The sequence below is a fragment of the Aythya fuligula genome, chromosome 1 (genome assembly GCF_009819795.1).
Source record: "Aythya fuligula isolate bAytFul2 chromosome 1, bAytFul2.pri, whole genome shotgun sequence".
Taxonomy (NCBI): Eukaryota; Metazoa; Chordata; class Aves; order Anseriformes; family Anatidae; genus Aythya; species Aythya fuligula.
In genome coordinates this window covers 2,371,128-2,391,737 of record NC_045559.1, presented here as the reverse complement: position 1 = coordinate 2,391,737, position 20,610 = coordinate 2,371,128, and the positions used below count along the sequence as shown (strand labels likewise).

General features: G+C 46.3%; 1 protein-coding gene across 1 annotated transcript in view; it reads left to right on the top strand.

Moving 5' to 3' along the window:
- Positions 1-4,588: 4,588 nt before the first annotated feature.
- EXOC4 (exocyst complex component 4) overlaps positions 4,589-20,610 on the top strand; it is a 368,415-nt gene continuing 352,393 nt past the window's right edge. Inside the window, exon 1 of the mRNA XM_032185122.1 lies at positions 4,589-4,680. Coding sequence (XP_032041013.1) covers positions 4,595-4,680 — 86 coding nt within the window. The 5' untranslated portion in view covers positions 4,589-4,594. The remainder of the gene's footprint in view (positions 4,681-20,610) is intronic.

The following is a 20,610-nucleotide window of genomic DNA, read 5'->3' as shown; positions in this document are numbered from 1 at the left end:
GATGCAAGTCAAAGGTAATTTCATTATAACTAATATAAACGCATTACAGACAAGGAAATTACACCTGTAAGATATCGGTGTGAGCTGAACCCTTCTCTGACATTTCTAGTAATGTTTGAAATGAAATAATGATGTAAAATTTGGTATTTTTTAAAATGTTAAACCTGTGGATGAGGAGCCTGTGTATACAACGATGCTGAGCACTGGTAAATCTGTTAGACTTAGGAATTCATAAGTGACTCCTAGAAAATACCGGTGGATAAATTATGAAAAAGATTGCAGGTAAAGCTGTCTTGGGAAAGGGGTAAAGCCATCCCCTAAAGTGACATACGTGTTGTGTGTAGAAGAGTTCTTTTGCCAGTGGAGATTTTAATGGCTATCTGATGGAAATAAACCATATTTGCAAAAGACTTTGTCTGTCTTTGCCTATTTAGGTTTCCTTTTGGCATAGCTCTCTGCCACTGCGGTGGTCCCATGGGTGACTGGCCCAGTGGATGAGAAACAACAGAGTGTGTGCTCGCCTCCGCACCTAGCCTTTTCATTTTTATTCCTTACAATGGGAGGATAGGGAGGAGGAGTGAAGCCATCTGTGCTTCCCAGTTCATTTTGGTTCAGGGGAATTCTTTCCTGAACCCCTCTGCATTATGACACTGATTAGTTTATCATCTAGAAAACGTTTTGGCCACTTTGGGCTTTATTTTATTTGAGGACTCAAGGAATCACTCATTTTACCAGATATACCTCATAGTAGTAAAATGCTCTGTGAAAAAAACGTGAAAAGAAAACGTACATTTCTGTCCCCCTACCTCCAATCCATTGCTTTTCAGGTTGAGATCTTTCTCACAAACTGTGTATAGAGAAAATGCTGTTCTTGTAACCCTTCATCCTCATTGTATCATATATTATTAATGAAGAGAGATCTTGGTGTTCATGTGCTGCATCAGGTCTATTGTGTCTTTTTTTTTTTTTCCTTTTGTTTAAAGAAAACATAAATTTGCACCCATGCCTCTGTTTCAGTCAGTAGTGAATAGCTTATAAAAGGAACAAGGCTGTGGTTTGGCAATTAGAGATGAGGGCTGAAAGTCAGTAAGGTTACAGTTCTGGGGGATCTTTGTCGTTGTTTGTCCTGATGAAGTTCCTCCTAAATGAGGTGATTATTGTAGCTGTCAGGAATGAAAAGGCAGGACACATTGATTTCATCCCCACTGCAATCTCCAGGACGTGCCGGTACAGAGCAGTCAATACAAATTGCCAATTAACAAAAAAACAATATTGGCAAGTCGGCAGTTTGTGAAAAAACTCCCTCCAGCCAGCTCATAAAACTCACGCCATTCAGATCACCATCCTCGAGCAAAGGCATTAGCAAACCTCCCCAGAAAATCAACAAAGATAAGCTTTTTGGCGTAGCTGGATTGCAAATTGCAGAGCTAAGAGCCTGTCTGCACAGGGGAAATGGAGCAGAACTGCTATAAAGGAACACACGTCACGTGCGCTACCTATCTTGAGATAAAAATCACTTTACTTTGGAGTAATTTTTCTGCTCTGAAAACACACCGGTTATTCAGGAATAAAGTACCTTTTATTTCAGAATTAAAGTGCCTGTGCTTGAACTTATTCTGCCATTTTGCTAATTAAAATAGATACAACCATTGATAAGATAAAGATTCTTCCACAATAGCTACTGTGGAAGAATAGCCCCTTGCAAATAAGCCCGAGGAATACTGTGCTTCCAATTACCTTATATTTCAAATCCAGTTTGCATAAATGGATACCGTCAACTTACCTGCAGACTTCAGCATTTTTCCTGCAATTAAAATAATTAATGTGCAGCTTTGGGCTGAAGAAACAGCTCCAGAATAGCAACCAGGAGTAACGTCTTTGACATGATGGAGTGAGCCTGGTTCAGAAAACACTTAGTGACTATTAGTACCTGGATAACTGCTACTGCATTTGCTAAGAAATTCCTGCCCCTGTAATGATAACCCAGGTCCTGAGTGGTGTTTTTAACACGGGCTCTCAAAGCACTTCACTGGGGAGGTATCTTTAGCCTTCATTTCCAAACGGAGAAAGGCAGGCAGCAGTTGTAAGATAACTTTTTTTGACATCACATACAAAAAAACAACCTTTTTTTTTTTTTTTTTATTTCTAACTCCTGAACACAGAAGCGTACACCTTGCTGTTTTTAAAGAGGGATGTTACTGTGGCAAGACAGGGAGCTTATGGATAGTGAAAGAAGCAGACCCGACGAGGAAGCTGGCCTTCAGTAAATGCTGAAGACCTGAAAACTTCAGTAAATGTCAAAGTTGTGTCAATTCCCTGCTGTTTTGTGAACTGACACTGGTTTGTCAGCTCCAGCTGCATGAAGGGGTGAAAATGCAGAAGGCAACATTGGTCTGGTTTCCTTTCACAGCAGGCTTCCCATCAGTACCAAATGCAAGATTGCCTGGGCTATTTCAGCTCACCACACCTCACTGCCTGCCTGGAAAAAACAGGGTAAAGCCATTTTTAAAAAGCACTGTGACTTAAATTAACTTACATGATGCTTTGGTAACCCCATGAGGGTGTCATCAGCCTGTATGAGGCTCTAATGCACAGCCAGTATTTGTAGTGTGAGCTGGTTCATAGAACCCTAAAACCATTAGGGTTGGAAAAGACCTCCAAGATCATCTGGTCCAACTATCCCCTGACCACCAATGTCACCCATTAATCCATGTCCCTAAATTCCAAGTTCAACCTTTCCTTGAACACCACCAGGGGTGGTGACAACACCACCTTCCTTGGGAACTTGTCCCAGTGCCTGACTGCTCTTTCTGAGCAGAAATGTCTCCTCATTTCCAACATGAACCTTCCCTGGCACAGCTTGAGGCCATTCCCTCTAGTCCTATTACTAGTTATCTGTAAGAAGAGGCTGACCCCCAGCTTCTCACTCCTTCCTTTCAGGGAGCTGAAGAGAGCAATGAGGTCTGCCCTGAGCCTCCTCTTCTCCAGACCAAACACCCCCAGCTCCCTCAGCCGCTTCTCACAGGATTTGTGTCCCAGGCCCTTCACCAGCTTCTCTGGACTCACTCGAGCACCTCCATGTCCTTTTAGTGAGGGGCCCAAAGCTGAACCCAGCACTCGAGGTGCAGCCTCACCAGAGCAGAGTACAGGGGGATGATCACTTCCCTGGCCCTGCTGGCCACACCATTCCTGATACAAGCCAGGATGCCGTTGGCCTTCTTGGCCACCTGGGCTCACTTCTGGCTCATAATAAAGCAAGCATCGACCAGCACCCCCAGATCTTTTTCCTTGGCACAGCTTTCCAGCCACCCTGCCCCAAGCCTGTATTGCTGCATGGGGTCATTGTGGCCAAAGTAGGACACTGTACTCTCAGCAGCCAACACATTTTTTTCATTTTCATTCCTACGTAGGAGTGTAGCCACCTCATTTGGCTCACAGTGGATATGACTGAGGCCAAGGCCACCTCATACCACCATGTCAGGGGTTTGGGAGCACTACCGGGCTTCTGTCAGGGGGATGAGGGCAGACGTGGCCCTTTACAACCCCATTTTATGTAATTTTCAGGAAAAATAAAAGACTTTTGGGTTTTGTGCTTTTTGTGGATACATCTGTCAACCGTTTTGATAATCTCCTGACTGGTTAATGGATTTTAACCTTGTTTAAAAGACCCTGTGCTGCTGCAGGTGCTGCCTGCCTGCAGTTTGGGGCAATTTCCGAGCAGTGTCTTTTTATTTTGCAAGCCTTCAGAGCTGTTTCGACAAAAATAACCATTAAAAAGAGGAGAATTGTTGCATTCAGAAGGGAATTAGGGGGGAAATGGAAGTTTTAATGAGAACAAGGGGGACGAGGCGCGGAGGACGAGGTCAGCAAGTCACTGGCCTGCCCCCTCCATGTCACCCCCTCACTACAAGAAGGACATGGAGGTGCTCGAGTGAGTCCAGAGAAGGGCAAGGAAGCTGGTGAGGGGTCTGGAGAACAAGTCTTATGAGGAGCGGCTGAGGGAGCTGGGCTTGTTCAGCCTGGAGAAGAGGAGGCTCAGGGGTGACCTTATTGCTCTTTATAAGTACATTAAAGGAGGCTGTAGCGAGGTGGGGGTTGGTCTGTTCTCCCATGTTCCTGGTAACAGGACGAGGGAGAATGGACTAAAGTTGCACCAGGGGAGGCTTAGGTTGGATGTTAGGAAGAACTTCTTTACCGAAAGGGTTGTTAGGCATTGGGGTGGGCTGCCCAAGGAGGTGGTTGAGTCACCATCCCTGGAGGTCTTTAAAAGATGTTTAGATATAGAGCTTAGGGATATGGTTTAGTGGAGGACTGGTTAGTGTTAGGTCAGATTGGGACTCGATGATTTTGGAGGTCGCTTCCATCCTAGCTGATTCTGTGATTCACCTGAGGGCGAACCAGGCCGGCTCCACGCCCACAAAAACTACAACTCCCAGAACACTCCGCGGCCCTCCCCGCACGGCGCACAGCACCTTGAATCCCCTTCCGCGCTTTCTATTGGGCCGCATCCCCTCATCCTCCCGCCCCCCTCTCCTCTCATTGGCTGCGCCGCGCTAGCGGGGATGGTTGCGCGCTGCTTTGAGGGGGGAGCAAGATGGCGGCAGGCGAGTCGGCGGGGCGCTACCGGAGCGCGATGAGCAGGAGCAAGGACCCCTCGGGGCTGCTCATCTCCGTCATCAGGTAGGGGCGGCCCGGCCCAGCCCGCCCGTACGGCTCCCGGGGCCGCTGCTGAGGGAGGGGACGGTCCCCTTCTGCTCCTGAGACCCCACCTGGGGCCTGCGTTCAGCTCTGGGCCCCAGCAGCAGGACAGGGATGTGGCAGAGAGAGGCCAGAGGAGGCCGCGGGGGTGCTGAGGGGATGGAGCCCCTCTGGTGTAGGGCCAGGCTGAGGGAGATGGGGGTGTTCAACCTGGTGAAGGCTCCGGGGAGAGCTCCCAGCGGGCTGCCAGGGCCTGAGGGGGCTGCAGGAGGGCTGGGGAGGGACTGGGTGTCAGGGGGTGTGGTGATAGGACAGGGGAATGGCTGTAATCTAACATACTCCCTTTTAGATTAGCTAAAAGGGAGAAATTCTTACATCTGAGGGCGGTGAGGCCCTGTCCCAGGCTGCCCCGAGGAGCTGTGGCTGCCCCATCCCTGGCAGTGCCCAAGGCCAGGCTGGATGGAGCTTTGGGCACCCTCATTTTATGGAAAGTTCCAACCCCTATGGCAAGGGATTGGAGCTGAATGACTTCACATCCTTTCCAACCCAGACCGTGCTGTCATTCGTCTCCCATTTCCACCTTGCTGTCTCCAGCATCCTGGGGTCACAGGAGCAAGGCTACAGCAAGCCCCAACTTTGTGTCCTACTGGGAGGGCCAGGGCACTGCTTCCCTACTGCTCTGGAGTCTGTAGTTGACCCTTGTCCACAGTCACGCAGCAGCACTGGGTGGAATAAGGCTGGCTGGAGAAGTGAAAGGACTAGGAAGTCCTTTGTGGAGATGCTGTCCTGTTTTAGGATGTGATAGTGGAAAAAGCACCACCCCAACAAGTCTCACTGCCTTGCAGGGGACGCAAAGAAATCAGTCGTGTCTTGTCCTGTTTTGGGAATTGATTTCAGTCTGCCCTTATTCCTTTTCTATGCTGGAGGATGGCTCTGTGATATACTTGGATCCAAGCACGGACCTGGCAGTGTGTTAGTTTCCCTCTGTGCCTTTTTCAGCTGCTTACAAATCATTTTTGGGCTGCTTACAGCCAGTGAGTTGGCGGCTGATTTCCCCCTGAAGCTTTTAAATGCACATCTTACACGCTTCAAATTGGGCGTAAGCAGTCATAGTGCTCTGTTACTATGCATTGAGTGAACTTTCAAACTTCACTTCTCCACCAGAAACTGCTAGAAACTGTGGTTTTTCTACTACTTTGGAGAAGTTAGAGTGGTAATAATTCCGTACCTAGCACATTTCACGATCTAATTTAAAAGTATTGTGTGAGCCGTAGTGTTTAGGACAAAATCCCCTTCCTTTTCATTATTTCTGAAAACCGCTCTTTCAGATCTTGCAGAACTTGAGGTAGGTGGCAAGGGAGAAAAGCGGGAGGTTCACACGACTGCTTTGCCTTCCCGGGGTCACCGCCGCAGCCTTGGAAGCGCGTGGTAATAGGTAACAAAGCATCGCGCTGAAAAATGAATGAAAGGAGATGCCTGGCACGGCCAGGCCTGTCTCCAGCTCGTTAGTTTTGTAAGAAAACCAGTTAGGAAAACAGATTTGTTTAGGCTGGAGCTGTGTGTACACGCAAGGCCAGCTTTCCTGCAGGTTGCTGTGTATGCTGATGTGACACGGCGTAAACGTGAGACAATTGTAGCAGTGTGCTTTGATAACTTCTTACTTTTGATATAACAAGTGCTGAATAGCCAAGTATGAGGTTATTAAAATTTATATTTAGGCCTACAAACTCTCCTGGGTGCACTTGTTTATGAGTTCCCAAGGAATGCTTGCATAACAAATACCTGAATCGTTGTGAAAACTGCCACAATTCAGGCTTCCTACCTGGATCCTGAGCTCTTACTCTGCACTTGCACGTTGTAAATGTACATAGTGTGGATTTAAAGTGTGGTGTGCTCATTAATTCTTGGTCAACCTCAAGTTTGAATGATCTGGAGAGACAAATGTGGTGAGCTGTTGATAGATTGCTGTATTTTCTGTAAATTAGGGTTATTTGTGAGTACTGGAAGAATGAATAATGTAAATGCACCGTTGCAGCATTTCCTCTAGTCTTACTTTTTTTGGCGTGTTTTCTGTAATTCCCAATAGAAACTGAAGAGTTTTAAGGGCTGTCTTTACATCTAGGTCTTGATTTTAATAAATCTTAACTTCTAATTTCGTTTATGATATGAGAATGAGCTTATATGACTGTGTTCACCAAAAAAGAAACCATCTTTGTCTAATAATCTTTGGCTCACGGGCACCGAGAGCTGAGGTAGGTTACGTCCAGCGTTTGGGTGCAACCTTGAGGTTATCGACTTCATGAAATTAAAGTTGTTCGGTAGGCCAGCGTGATAATTAAACCTCCGAAATTTAATTAGAGCTTGCTTTGGGTGTAGTGTTTGAGGTGTCATGCTGGGCCAGACCACGCGAGCCTGGAAGTGAAACAGGTGACGTTTTTTGTTGTGTTCGTAAAATGCCGTTGCAAACAAATTTTAACCTTTCTCTTTCTTTATTCATCTCCAGCAAGATGTTAGGGATTTTAACAGCCTGCTGTTAGTTTGAAATGCAGCAAAGTTTTCTTTCCTTGATAGCTTTGTTCCCAAACACTTTGCAGGGATTCTCCTGCCAGCCCTGGGAGCTTTACCCTTGCGTTTCCCTATTGAGAAGGCTGCTGAGTTCTCCTCGTGGCTGTGTGGAAGGCCCCTGGAAGGAAGCTGTGTGTGAAAAACAGCAAAACTTTGCATTCTTCTGCTGCAAACAAACCAAACCAGAGGGGTTACTTCAAGCATTGCTGTATTTTACTTGATTGTAGCAGAGCTGACTGTGTTTTTCAGGAAGAAATGCTGTTTAGGTCAGCAATACCGAGTCTGTTTTAGCCTATAAAATGCTTTGAAACATGGAGATTGGTGTTTTATAAATACAAACGATTTTATTAATGAAGGGATATATTTTTATGTCTACTCAAGCTAAAGAGCTCTCTACTGCAAGAGGATAATGAATTCACTTGCCTCTGATGCCAGATTTAGGGACTCTGAGCTTCCTAGGGGCAAAACCAGTCTCCTTTTCAGTGAGAGTATTTGGGGCCGGATCCTTGGCAAAGCCCTACCGTGTTAGAGCAGCACTGAAATCACGTGAGAAGTGGTCTTTTTTTGCAGGCTCTGATCTGAAACGAGAGCTGCTGCTTCAGGAAAGTCGACTGCGTACGAGCCCATGGAGCAGAGGGTGTCTCGTGGCAGGGCTGGGGGTTGCTCTGTCGCACCGAGTGGCCGTGCAGCCTTGAAAAGGAGCCTGAGGAAATTTCTGACCTCCTCTGAGCCTCCAATAATGCTCCTAAACTGTGTTTCTGTGCAGTGTGGGAGCTTGGGGTTGTTCCCGGTCTCTGCGGCGTTGCTTTTCAGCTGCTCTGAGCGCAGATGAGTGTGAGATGGAGGAGGAAGAACTGTCCCGCTGCCAGGCCCTTATCTCTCCCCGTGAAGTGTCAGCTTTTCCTGTTGTGCTGGGTTTGTTCTTTGGGAGCTGTTTCCTGTAGGATTCCTGAAGTGACCGAGTTCACCGTGGTTCTCCAGTTACTACCAAGAACAGAGAGCGATTTCGGGTGGCTTGTGGCCAGAATAACTGTCTTGTAGCCCGCAGGTGGGGTGTTTTTTAGGGGCATGGTGCCACATCTGCACTCCTGTGGGGCTGCTGTCAGGGGGGAGCGATGTGCTGAGCTGTTCCCAAAGGCCAGGAGCTGCTGGCAGGGCTGAGTGGCGAGGTGGGGACTCTGTGGGGTTGCTGTGGGGTTACACTGGGTGCTTGGGCATGGTTTGCTTCTTCACAGAGTCACAGCATGACTCGGGTTGGAAGGGACCTTAAAGATTATCCAACTCCCCTGCTGTGGGCAGGGATGCCACCCAAACTCGTGTTTTGGGGGAGAAACTGGCGTTTCTCCTAAAGAAGATGTGGGTTTTAGAGTGTGGCTGTGGTCTTAACAGTAAGTCTTCTAGAAGTAAAGAGTGTTTGGGAAGCCTGATGAATATTTGCAGAGCATGCTAATAAAATCCACCTCTGCTGTGTCTTGGACAGTCTTCGTCTTCTCCCTGTGCCCTTAGATGAGAGTGTGAGTTGTTGCTTCAGATTCCTGAAGAAAAACCCCCTTCGTAAGACCAAAAGGGACACCAGGAGCTTTCGGTGCAGTGCTCACCACGTGGGCTTTCACGCTGCCTTTCTAAAAAAGCAGCGCAAAGAATGGAGGAAACTCTGTTCATCCGCTCGAGGACAACCGAGGGAATATATGCATTAATCTCTCCGAGGACAGACACGTGTACGTACATTGATTTTGCTTAACCTTTTGTTTTGTTCGGAGCTGCTCGAAGCAGCTTTTGTAGTCTGAAACAAGCAAGCTGGCATTTAGCAAACGCTCTTTTTTTTTTTTTTTTTTTCTGAAAGATCCTGTCAGATTTTTAATTGGTGAACGGCTGCCTTTTATTTATTGTTAGGCGTTCCTCCTCCCAATTAAAGGTGGCTGTTTTTTAAAGCTGGCCTTTAATAGCTGCTTTAATTGGGAGGAAACAAACTTCGGCAGTGACTCTGGAAGACCTTATTGAAATCTTGTAGCGAAGCTTTCACACTGGCAAACACACATGACAGATGTCAAGGAGAAGTAAAAGTGAGGCAGGACGTAGCGTGCTTCCTACTTTCATACCAGCAGAAGTTGGAATTGCAGGCAGAACCCTCAAACATACTTTATTTTTTCCCAACCAAAATTCTTCTTTTCCCTTTTAATGGTTTCTGGCCATTATTTTCATTACGTTTACGGTGAGCTTCGTTAAACGGCTTCTTCCTAACGACCTGGTGTTTGATCTTCTCCTTGTGTCGAAGGCAATAGAAGCGGTATCCCCGGTTGTGATGTAGAGTGGGGAAGATGGATGTGCAGCTGATACCCTCGCTCTTACAGCTGGGAAATAGCTGCCACGAGAAATAAAGCCAAGTTATTCTGATCTGTGTGGATGGTAATGGTCTCTTAAAACCTCTTTTATTGCTAATAGTGTTTTCCAACGTTATGAAAAGCAGCAGTTCTACAAGATAAGTAGCTCAGAAACGCATGGAGAACAAATTGCATATGGCAGAACGTGGTCCTAAACGATAAATTTTCCTGGAGTGGTCTTGGGACACTTGTGTGTAGTGTGTGAGTGGTAAGCGTGGGGCTGGGTGCAGGTTTTTGGTTCTGTTTAATGTGTTTTGGTTCTGTTTAATGTGTTTTGGTTCTGTTTAATGTGTTTTGGTTCTGTTTAACAGCAGGTTGGGGTGTCCAGCGTGTGCAGGTGTGACCGTGCCATGGAAAGCTTGAGGGACCACCCCGTGCAGAGCTGGGGTTGAGCCTGCCCTTAAAAAACAGGGAAGCAGAAACGTGTGGTTTTGTGAATAACCGGTTGTGAGTCCTGTGGTTTCTCCTCTTTCGAAGACGTCTCCTCTGACAGCTCTTCCTTCCAGGGAAGTGCTGAAACCTCCAAGTTAATAAGGAAATTTCCAAAGCCTTCTATGTGTGGGGCTGCCCTTCTGCTGCTGGGTGGTCACAAGGATGGCTTCATGGCACAGGGAGGCCAGCAGCTCCAAAACACTCACCTCTTCCTCCTCCAGGTCAAGGCAGCATTGTACAGTTTGTATTCCTGCAGATTTTTGCCCCTGTTGGTGCTTAGGACTTCATTTTTCTCCCGGGAGCTGGTGGTTCACCTAACAGCAGTGCTGAATTTTGGGGTCATAGGCCAATAAAAGGTAGAAAATTAGTACCTGATGCCCAAGCAGAGCAATAGCTCCATCACTCAGCTCGTCCCTGGCAGTGTAACTGGATTTTGTGGCTGCCTGTCACTTCTCCAAGGTGGAAAATGATCCACAGGTGATGCTGGTTGGGTTTTGGCTGGGTGGGGAACATTTTTGTATTAAGATTCAGCTGCAGGAGACATGTAAAAGTGCGTGACTTCTCTTCACATTGTCATCCCAAGTGTCTGCAGTCTCTTTTTTTTCCCCTTTTCCTTTTTTTTTTTTTCGTTCTCCAGAAATCAGCTGATCGCTAACTAGACCCGCGTTGTTTGCACTGGCCTGGGGAAATTTGATTAAAGGGTGGTTAATTTAGCAAAATAAAGAAAGTCCTGATGATATTTACTTAGGTGGCTGTAGCTGCTCAGCCTCGTCGCCGCAGCTCTCGCGCAAGTCCTCGCTGATAAAAGATGATCAATTTCTGTCGAAAATGCTCTAACCGACTGTGTAAGCAGCATGAAAGATTAATAGGATGTAAGTAGAGGAGGAATATGTTTTATAATGCTCTGTTTACTTTCTGTGTTTAACAGCCTTTTGAAGAGACTCAGCTCCGCGTTGCCTCGCAGCGAAGGAGCGAGCTCCTGCCCTGTTTGCACAACAGAGATCTGTGTGTGGAGGCTGGATGCCCACCCAGTATGGCTCTTGGACTGTGCTGGCCTCTGGATTTCACTTTTAATTTTGTTTTAAGGGGGAGATCTGTTGTAATTTTATAATCAATTCACAACGATAGCCCGTTTGCCATACCTGTTGACTTGCACGGTGCAATTTTTGGCTACCTTCCTTCCAGCATCTCGTTGTCGTCTCAAAGGGAGGTTTTTTATCTCCTGAACCCTTTGATTCACTTCTTCAAATCCAGAATTTCTGAGGAGCAATCAACTCACTGTGAAAACAACGAGAAAGCATTTAATGTGTTGTTACACAGTTAAATTTTTAAAAACCTTTTGGATTTCTTCTCCTTCCCAGAGCGTATCGGGCTGGCTTTTGTTTCATAGAGCAACAACTTTTTGCAGCGCCTCTGCAGAGGTTTTCCCAGCACGTGTTATCAGCTTGTGTGTTTTGAGGTTAAATAGTGCTGGAAGCTGTAGATCGCCCCACTTGGGACTCGTCTTTAAGACAACAGTTTTCAATTATAAAAGTCAAATAAGCCCTCCTGGTTTAATGAACGTCTGGAAATGTACAGAGAGGCGCAGGCAGCGGGCTGCTGGATGGTCGTGCTTGTCCCAGGGTGCCATATAAACTGTTTTTGTCGTGCCTTGTAGAAATACAGCCACGTGTGGGATCTCGTGGGGTGGCCCACGGGCTGCGGCACGGCAGGCAGGAGGGGAATGCCCTGACAGGCTCTTTCCCCATGCAGGATTTTTGTTTTTCTGTTCTGTACGCCCATAAAAACAAGGAGAAACTGATTTTCAGAACGGACCAGATTTTGTCGTGTTTCCTCACCTGTTTTATTCTGATTAGCTCAGAGCTTACAGCGAGTTTCACGGTGGCATCTTCAAAATGCGTGCTTGGTCTTAGGTGCTGCTTGGCATTGTCAGGAGCTTATCCTTGAAATAATCCCTTGAAATTCAAGGAATAATCCTTGAAATTACCACCATCAAACCCCTGTGCCGTGTTCTGTTCCCTACTGCAGCTAGTTACCCCTGCATTTGCTGGCCAGCTCTCATCTTGTTTTTTTTTTCCCCCTTTCCAGCGCATCCTGACCTCTTATCTCTCCCTCACCTGCTGTTGTTTGCTGTCTGTCGGATTTCCTGCTGCAAAGAGCCTGGGTTGTCGTTCTGTGGGGCTGGCCTGCAGGTGTTAGTGAGTAGAACTGCCTGGGAACAAGCCCAGTGGTTAAAACCTCAGTCATAAAGCAAACGCTGTAATTGCTGTGCAGCCACGGCCATCAGCAAGAGACGCCTTGTGAGAAGTAACTGGATTCTAATGGGTTTCTTTCTACTCTTCTTTGTGTATTTTTTTCTTTTAAATAGTGAAGTCTCCTTGGCGCGCTGCAGCCATTTCCTGCAGAGAGGAGACTGGTCTTCCTAGACATCCACAGCGCTCTGCTGAAATGATTATTTGTTGCTTCTAGCAACTGCTTTCCTCGTTTAACTCCAGAAGCGCTTTGTTGGTCAAAAATTGTGTTGGCGAAGGCTGTGCTTCGATTTTTTTTTTTGTCCCTGCATGTTACAGAGGCTTATTGTGTTCTGATTTGTGTTTTAGGCCCTTGGTATGGTGTAAAAAGAAAAAAAAAATAAATAAATCCCTCCTCTCTGCTTCCTTCCTGAAGGGTGTTTCGATGTGTGCAGAGGATACCCCAAGCTCTCTGTATTATTGGGGCTTCAAAAGTGTTTCAGGGTGAGGAAGTGGAAGGCTTAACAAGACATGAGATCCAGGGCTGAGCCACCCAGACACAGGTGGCAGAAAATTTGCTGGGATTGCTGTTAAAATTGGAGCTTTGTTTGCTCCCCCAGGTGATGCAGCGCTCCGTTCAATTACGCTTGGCTAAAATGTTCATTTTCTCGATCAGGTGAGAAATATTGAAATTTGTTCTGCTTGCCTTTCTCCATGGTGTTTCCCACCATCCTTAATGAGTGTTTTCGTGTGAGTAAGCAGCACTGGGTGAAGGCAAGTGAACTGCACTTTTAAAAAAAACTTGATCCAGACGTGATGGGAGATTGCTCCCAAATTTCCAGACCGTACCTGTGCTTCCTGCAGTACTCTTTCCATCTTTTAATCCAAACGTTTGCATGTGTCTGATCCAATTTTGGGGCGCACAGGAGGAAGGGGGCTCTACAGAGATGCTCAGATGCTGAAAACGTGCAGCAGTGGTCAGCTGTGGGGACTGAGCTCTCTTAAATAAATCTCGGAGCTCCCCACATGAGCTGCCCGGCGTGTTGCAGGTGCCAGCTTTTCATTAATGCTCTTTCACTTTCATTTAATAACTTTCATTTAATAAAAAAGAAAACCAACGACGGAAGCATAATGCCCCCATACAGCTATGGCAATGATCTTCCTGTGAAACAATTTCTCCAGCCATGAAATTGATGCTTAAGACTCCGTTTACTATCCGTAGCTGAGCAGTAATCATACTTAACAGGGCTGGCTTTAGGGTGGGTAAAAGAGGCAGTTCATCCACCCAGCCTAGCTGGAGGCATCAGAGAAAGCGAATTTGCAGAAATGAAGCAGTTATTATTCATTAGCATTAAGTTTTCTCCTAAAATTGATGCTTAATCTAATCCTGTCAGTGCTTTATTGGGCAGGTAGGAAGCTGACAGCGGGCTGGCGAAAGAAATTACCCCCCTAGAAAACAGAGGACAGCTCCTGATCATGCAGAGCTCGTAGGGGAATAGGAGACTGATCGGTGTAAATGGAAATTCTCGTGGAGTCCCAGATCTGATTGCTGCCGGAGCTGCGACTTTGAGATTGCTGCCTGGGCCTGCGAATAAATGGTCCTAGAGGTGAACGTTAACTTCTGTTTGCAGCGGTGCAAAATACCGGGATGACTAAATACAGGGTTTAAGGGGAAAAAAGAAAAGCACTCTAGCAGAGGAAGCTGCAGCAAGGGTGCTGGGCATCTGGAGGTGAGGAATTGGGGGATACCTCTCACTGGTGGTGTTGTTGGTCTCTGTGGAGTAAAATGGGAGCTGGGATGTGCACCCCTGCTTTGGGGCTGGAGCGTATTTGGTGCTCAAAAACGTGGTTATAAAGGGAGGTGAGTTGCTTCATGGTTCTGTAGCTGATCTTCTCTGTCCTCCTGTAGGTACCTGTTGGGCCCCGTGATGTGTAGGACAGCCGTGTTCGTTTGCTGCTGGAGAGCTTTGTAAACCTCCTGCTCTTTTAGTTCACAGCAACACAAGGAATTTATTAGCTTGGGAAGAAGCTGGCTCATTTTCTGGGCTTTTACGTCGCAAAGCTGTGTCGGGTTTCTTGCAGGGCTTGAATGCTGGGAAGTTTGCAAGCCCTTTTTTCTTCTTCCTCCCTAAATTAGTGCATCACACTGTAGGAGATTCACAGAAGAGGTGAGATAGCATGGAAGCTCTGCAGTCCAGGCACCTGCACAGCTCAGATTTGTCTTTGAAAAACACAAAGAAATAGCCAGCACGGAGTCAGCAGCGTGAGAATAACTTGGTGTGCTTTGGGTGGAGGTGTCTGGTGCTGCTGGGGTGCTGGGGCCAGGCTAATTACGTTGTTCTTAAACGAGGTTTCTTTTATCCCCGCTTAATGTGTTGTGTTTTCAAAGCACGGGATACACTTACCACTGTAAATAAGATTATGGACTGTAGTATTTTCTGCATTTCAAAACTGAGCGTCTTTCTCAAAGCTCTTTAGTGTTTTAGTAGCAAAACTCTTTCATTTTGTAGCTCGGGGCGAAAAAGCAGAGACTTTGGAGATGGTGGAAAAAACAGTTTTAATGAACCAAGTGGGGCTTTGCAGCTTGTAAGTACCACGTGGAGTGGTTCTGGGCAGCATACCTAGGTCAGAAACCCTGCCTCCCAGCCTTCTGAACCTCCCTTCAGCTTTTGATGACTGCAGCGTGTGGGATTGCTGGAAGCAACAGGTAAAAGGTGGGTTCAAACGTACTGCGGGTCCTGTTCCTTCATCTGCAGTGCCGAGGAAGGAGCAGGGCTCTTCTGGAGCTGCGGGGATCCTGCGTTCAGCTTTCCAGGTACAGTCGGTAACACAAATGGTAGAGCTGGCAATTGCATCTGCTCAGTGTGAACGCATTTTCTTCTGTATTTACTGTTGGAAAAAAGATATTCCCGTCTGATGTGGAGCTGCTTCAGGCGTCTCGCCGAGTGACGGTGTGTCAGGACTCCTCTGGAAGCCTTTCCACCTGCTCCCTGTGCTGGTTGTTAAGAGTTGGATGCAGGAAAGCAGAGATGAGAAATGCTTGTGATCTGAAGATCAAATTTCTCTGAAATGAATAGTCCCAAAGGGCTTTTTTTTTATTATTATTAATCTAATTCCAGTGTAAATTCACTGACCCTGGGGGAAGGAGCAAGGTTCGCTTCTTTCTTGTAGGAAACGTGTCGTACATCCCATGATAAAACGTCTTTGGGATTGTGTCTGATCTTCTCTCTCCCGTCTTTCCAGGTGGAAGCGACTCGAGTGAATTAAGCATTTGGCATTCGTGTAATCTGTATTTTAACTATGTAAAATCAGAAGGCAATGAGATTTGGCTCAATGAATTTCTGTTTTACTGTAGCATAAAAACGGCTCTTAGCAGACGAACATCCAGTTGGAATTCTTCTAATCCTGTTGAGCTCTCGCTAATGAGACAGGCACATGCAGCCATCCAGCTGCCAAGTACAAATTGCAGGTATTCTACAGGAGAGGCGGATTCTCATTTAGCAAAATGGAAATGAAAAAACAACTGAACTGATGAGGGAACCCTTCTGGAGATCCTCGCCGAGTTCATAACCCGCACGTACTCGGTATCTAGGCTGGCGTTTCGTCTGTTTGTGATGTGTTTTGAAAGCTTTTGCTTTTCAAGGAGTTCCGAAAAGCTAATGTATATTTATCACTGTTTCATAATCCCGTCCTGTTTTGTAATTCCCCCTTCAAAGTTCTTTCTGCTGAGTTCCCTTCCCAAACAATTTTGATCCTTTCTAGTTGGCAAACAGTGTGTTGACTTTTCTTCTTCCTTACCACACATTTTAATCGAACTGAAACAAGCAAAGATGCCCTTGGCTTACTTTTTTTTGCAGCGTTAGCAGGAACCTGTATAATCTCCAGAATATTAAGTATTCCTCGCTTTGCTCTTTGCTGTGCAGAGCAAGAAAAAGAAATGGCTCCCGTACCAAGGGGCTTAGGAAATTCAGGTGCACAGAGTAATTTCTCAGATTCAAAGTGACACGATGCCTTATTTGTACTTACAGGTGCTGCTGGGCTTCAAGGATTTAATGTTGTGGGTTTTAAGGAGAAAAATACACGGTAATGAATTACTGGAGTAGAGAGAAGGGGGTGAGGTGGTTCTGGATGAAGTAGGTGAAACAAAGGCTCAGCAGATTGATGTAGTGACTTGGGAAGAACATGAGCAGTAAGGGCTTGCTGGTGGCTGTAAGCAGCTGAAAGCACTCGTGCTCCTTTAAAATATGCCGTGGAAGTTTGTATCTTACAGCCCCGGTGGACAAAGAAGTAAGTTGTTACCTGGGAAAAGTGTAATACGATTTCTTAAAAAATCAAGAGGAAGCATTTTCAGTTTTATGGCACGCTTGGTTCTGACATTGTGGCTCAAACCAGCTTTATTTCAGCTTATTTATATGTTGCTGCTCATATCCTAAAAACGTGGCCTTTGCTTTTTTCTACGTGCTCTTTGGTTCTTGAGTACACGATCACGGGGTGCATCACACGCGCTGCCTTTCTGTTCCCCAGCCATTGATTTAGACACTTGTAATGACTGGAAACAACCAAGTCCTAAAACCCAAACCTCAATGTTTTGGAAACTTCACGGACTTTCAGTACTGTAAATGAAAAAGCCTCTGCTGCTCTGCTCCTTTTAGCTCTTGGGTTTGGATTGGTATTTTATTCTATTTATGAAAAAATCATCTACAGGTATCTAAGGCAAGCTCACGTGGGTGCAGAGAAGAACTGTGAGGTTTAATTTACTTGCTTAGTGTAGAGTTATGTATCCCTTTAGGTGTAATAAGTGGTCCCTTTCATAAACTAGAAAGGAGGAGAGGGCCCTGGATGCAGGTAAATTTTCTGGTCAAAGTGATGAGTAGGGTATTTTGGTGGTGCTTGTTTCCACAATATTTTCCCCAAGCAGGTAATCAAAGCAAACAGGAGGTTCCCAGTGCAGGTGTTAATTCTGGGCAGATTTCCCAGGTGCTGCGGTCCGACGGAGCCAGCTGGAAATCTTGGAAGGTGGCAGCTGACGGAGCCTGAATCTTCCGTCGAGTTTCACTCAGGCAGCACCCTCGCAGGTCAGGATCTCAGGCTGGAGAAGCGTGTGACAGGCTGCTAATGGGGTCGTGTCCCTGGTGAGTGCATCCCTGGGGTGTGCACACAGAGCAGGGTTACACCATCATCTGTAACTCTTCCCTTCTCCCCCGTCCTGCTTGGTTTAACCTGGAACTTGGTAAAGAGTTGGAGCACTGTTGCCTCGTCTTTGTGCAGATTTGGACCTCATGGTGTCCAGTGCCCCTCCTGTTTCCCTGGTGCCCACAGGTGTAGGGTTAGGGGTGTGGGAGGATGCATTCCAGCTGATTTCCTTCAATATTTTTTGCCCTGTCTGTGAGCAACACTTGGATCCCTTCTTTGCAACCTGCTGGTGCTGTGAGATTTGTGCAACAGGATTCAGGAGTTCACTACCTACAGTGTAAGCACACCTACTTTATGGCTTTTTAAGCAGATTTCCTGTGAGTTTCACCAAGTGCCCCTAGTGCTATTGGTACACGATTTAGTAAAAATTTGCTTTGCATTTGCATGATTCACCTCCTTTCTGATTCCTGCAAGCCTCAGACGCACACCTCCTGTCAGCCTTTCCTTTTCCAAACTCAAACCTCGACCTCAGCAGAGAATAGCAGCGGTGTTGCCTTCCTTGTTGTGCTTCCAAGACCAACTGAAGAGAGAAGAGACCCGAGCTGCACGGATCTCCCAGGCTGTGGGCACAGTAAGGTTTTATGCAGCAGCAGAGCGAGGCCTTTGTTGTGTTCTCATCTCCTTGGATTCCAGGCTGCTGCTGTGCTCATGTTTTCAGAAAACTGTAAGTGCAAAAAAGCCGTTGGCAACTGGATTCCCAGTGTGTGCTGCTGAGATTCCAGAAGTCTGGGTGGACAAACTGGGGCTTTGAGACCTCCATCTTCCCATTACCCTCGGTTTTAGTAAGGATTACTGATGTTTTCATGCCACTGCTGGCTGTGATGTGGTTTAAATAACGAGGTCTTTGGAGCCTAGTCAGTGGGTGTGAGAAGGTGAGTAGTGCTCAGCCAGATGGGCTTTTTTTTTTTTTTTTTTAAAAAAGCCCCTAAAGCTTCTTGATTCTGCTCCAGGTGACAGCAGATTTTTTATATATTGAAGAAGAAAAATAGCAAAATATCACGTAAAATTGATACTTTTAGTTGCTATCCTTACGTTTTTTGGTAGGAGTAAACTTGTTGCATCTAATAAAGGCAAATATACCACCAAGGTACACTCGCCTCATCCTTTTTTCAACACGTTCTGTGGTTTCTAAGGTGTGGGTCCAGCTGTGACCTCACGTTTTCTTGCTGGCTTCCAAAATGTTTTGGTTTTGGGTGTGCAAATGTCTAGTGTTTTTAGCAAAAAGTAGTCATTCAACAAAGAGCAATTTCAAGTCAGTTGCAAGGATGAAGACAAGTGGGCGGCACTGTTTGAATCTGCTTAAAAGCATGAATACGACTGGAAGTTGTTAGGAATTAAACGTTAAAAGGAGCCTAAAAAAAGACTTGTGATTCCTCGGATATTACAGCGATGTAGCTGTAACCTTGTGGAATGGTTTTGAGCTCTTGTAACTACTGCTACTGCAGGTGGATTACTAAAGCTGAACAGCTCTGGTGAGTCAACAATTTTGAAGTTTAATTAAAATCAGAAACTTTACTAGCTGATGATACAGGCAAAGTTGGTTCAGCTCGCACAGTGTCTGCAGTGATCCACGATTCTCCGTCGATCCGTAGTGAGAGAGGATGGATGTTTTCATTAACCACGGGGACAGGCAATATCCTTCAGCTTCCAGCTCAAACCATACGTCAGCTCCTAAGGAGATACCTTTGTGTCTGGGGTGACCACGCTGAAGCACAGCCTTTTAGCAAAAATCAGCAGTTTTTTCACAAAGAAGGGGCTCATCTGCAAAAGCTCGTAATGCAGTGAGATTTACTGCCAGATTCATTCTTTCAGTTGCTTTCTGTTCATCTCTTATAGCATGATCCCAGACTTCTCTGCAGAATTAAACCATGTGTTTAATTCTGCATTCTGTGTGTGCTGAGCTTTGTTTTCTGCCACATTTTTCTACCTTCCTTTGTCTGAAGTGTTTGCCTGACCTCTGCCAGCAGCCTTGGAGCGTCTCACCAGTGCTCAATGCCTGTAACCGCAGCTCACAGCTTTGAGGAGCCCGTGCTGTGCTTTCCCCAGGTATGATGAAGAAACCAGGATCCGAGGATCTGCCTGGGCAGCCCAGTGGCTGCAGGGCAGCTGTTTCCATTTGGACGTGGAGCTGCGTGCAGCTCTGCAGCGTGGGGATGTTCTGAGCACCACAGTATTTGTCATAGGGCAGAGGCTGTAATCCAGGTTTCTTAATCCCAGGTTGATTTTCCAACCACCCCACCATCGTTCTTTCTTTCCAGGTCCGTTTTGCACAATCCTAAATCACTTTGCATACAATACAGACTAATTGAAGTGATTTTTGAGGCAATGTGATTTAATGCACAACCAGGATCAGAATCCTGATGCAGTAACACTGGAAAGCGTTCCCATTTCTACAGCAACCACAGAGCATGGAACTTGAAATCCTACAAACAGTGTCTGTAGTGCCTGATCAGCCCTTCTGCTGCTGCCAGCTGAAAGGGAAAAGATGTGAGAACTGGGTAAAACAAAACACAGCACCTGGGTGCGTTGTCTTTTGGGGTTTTGTACATTGTGGGCTGTAATTCCCCTGATCTCCTCAGTACTGGGGTAGGACAAGCATCTTTGTGGTCCTGTCCTCCATCTGGTGGTGCAGATTTGCTTGCTCACTTGAGTTTTTTAGCTGCTCTTTCTGGGCTGATGATCTTCTGTGAAATGTTTTTTCTTCTCCCTTTTTAAAGATGGAGCCCTTGCGTGGGTGGCACAGCCTGTTGTTTCTCTTTGTAGGCAAGAATTGGTCGCGAACTGGAGGTTTTGGCTGCGTCTCTGCTGCCTTTGAGGGAGAGGGAACGTTTCTTGCGTGCTCGTGTGAAGTTCCTTGTTTGCATTCATTTGGGAAGAGCTCTTGCACTTGAGCTCCTACTCCATCTGAGATTCAAGAATTCACAGAAATCTCTCAAACATTAACCCTTTGTGTGTCCCACATGTCACTGGAGCTACTTGTAGATACCCCATAAAGCAAATTTACCCTTCTCCATTCAAACTGCTTAAAAAGTCCTAAAAAAATCGAGCAGTTCTCTGTTTCTCCTGGCATGTGTCACTGGCTGTGGGATTGGGAACGATGGCTATTTTAC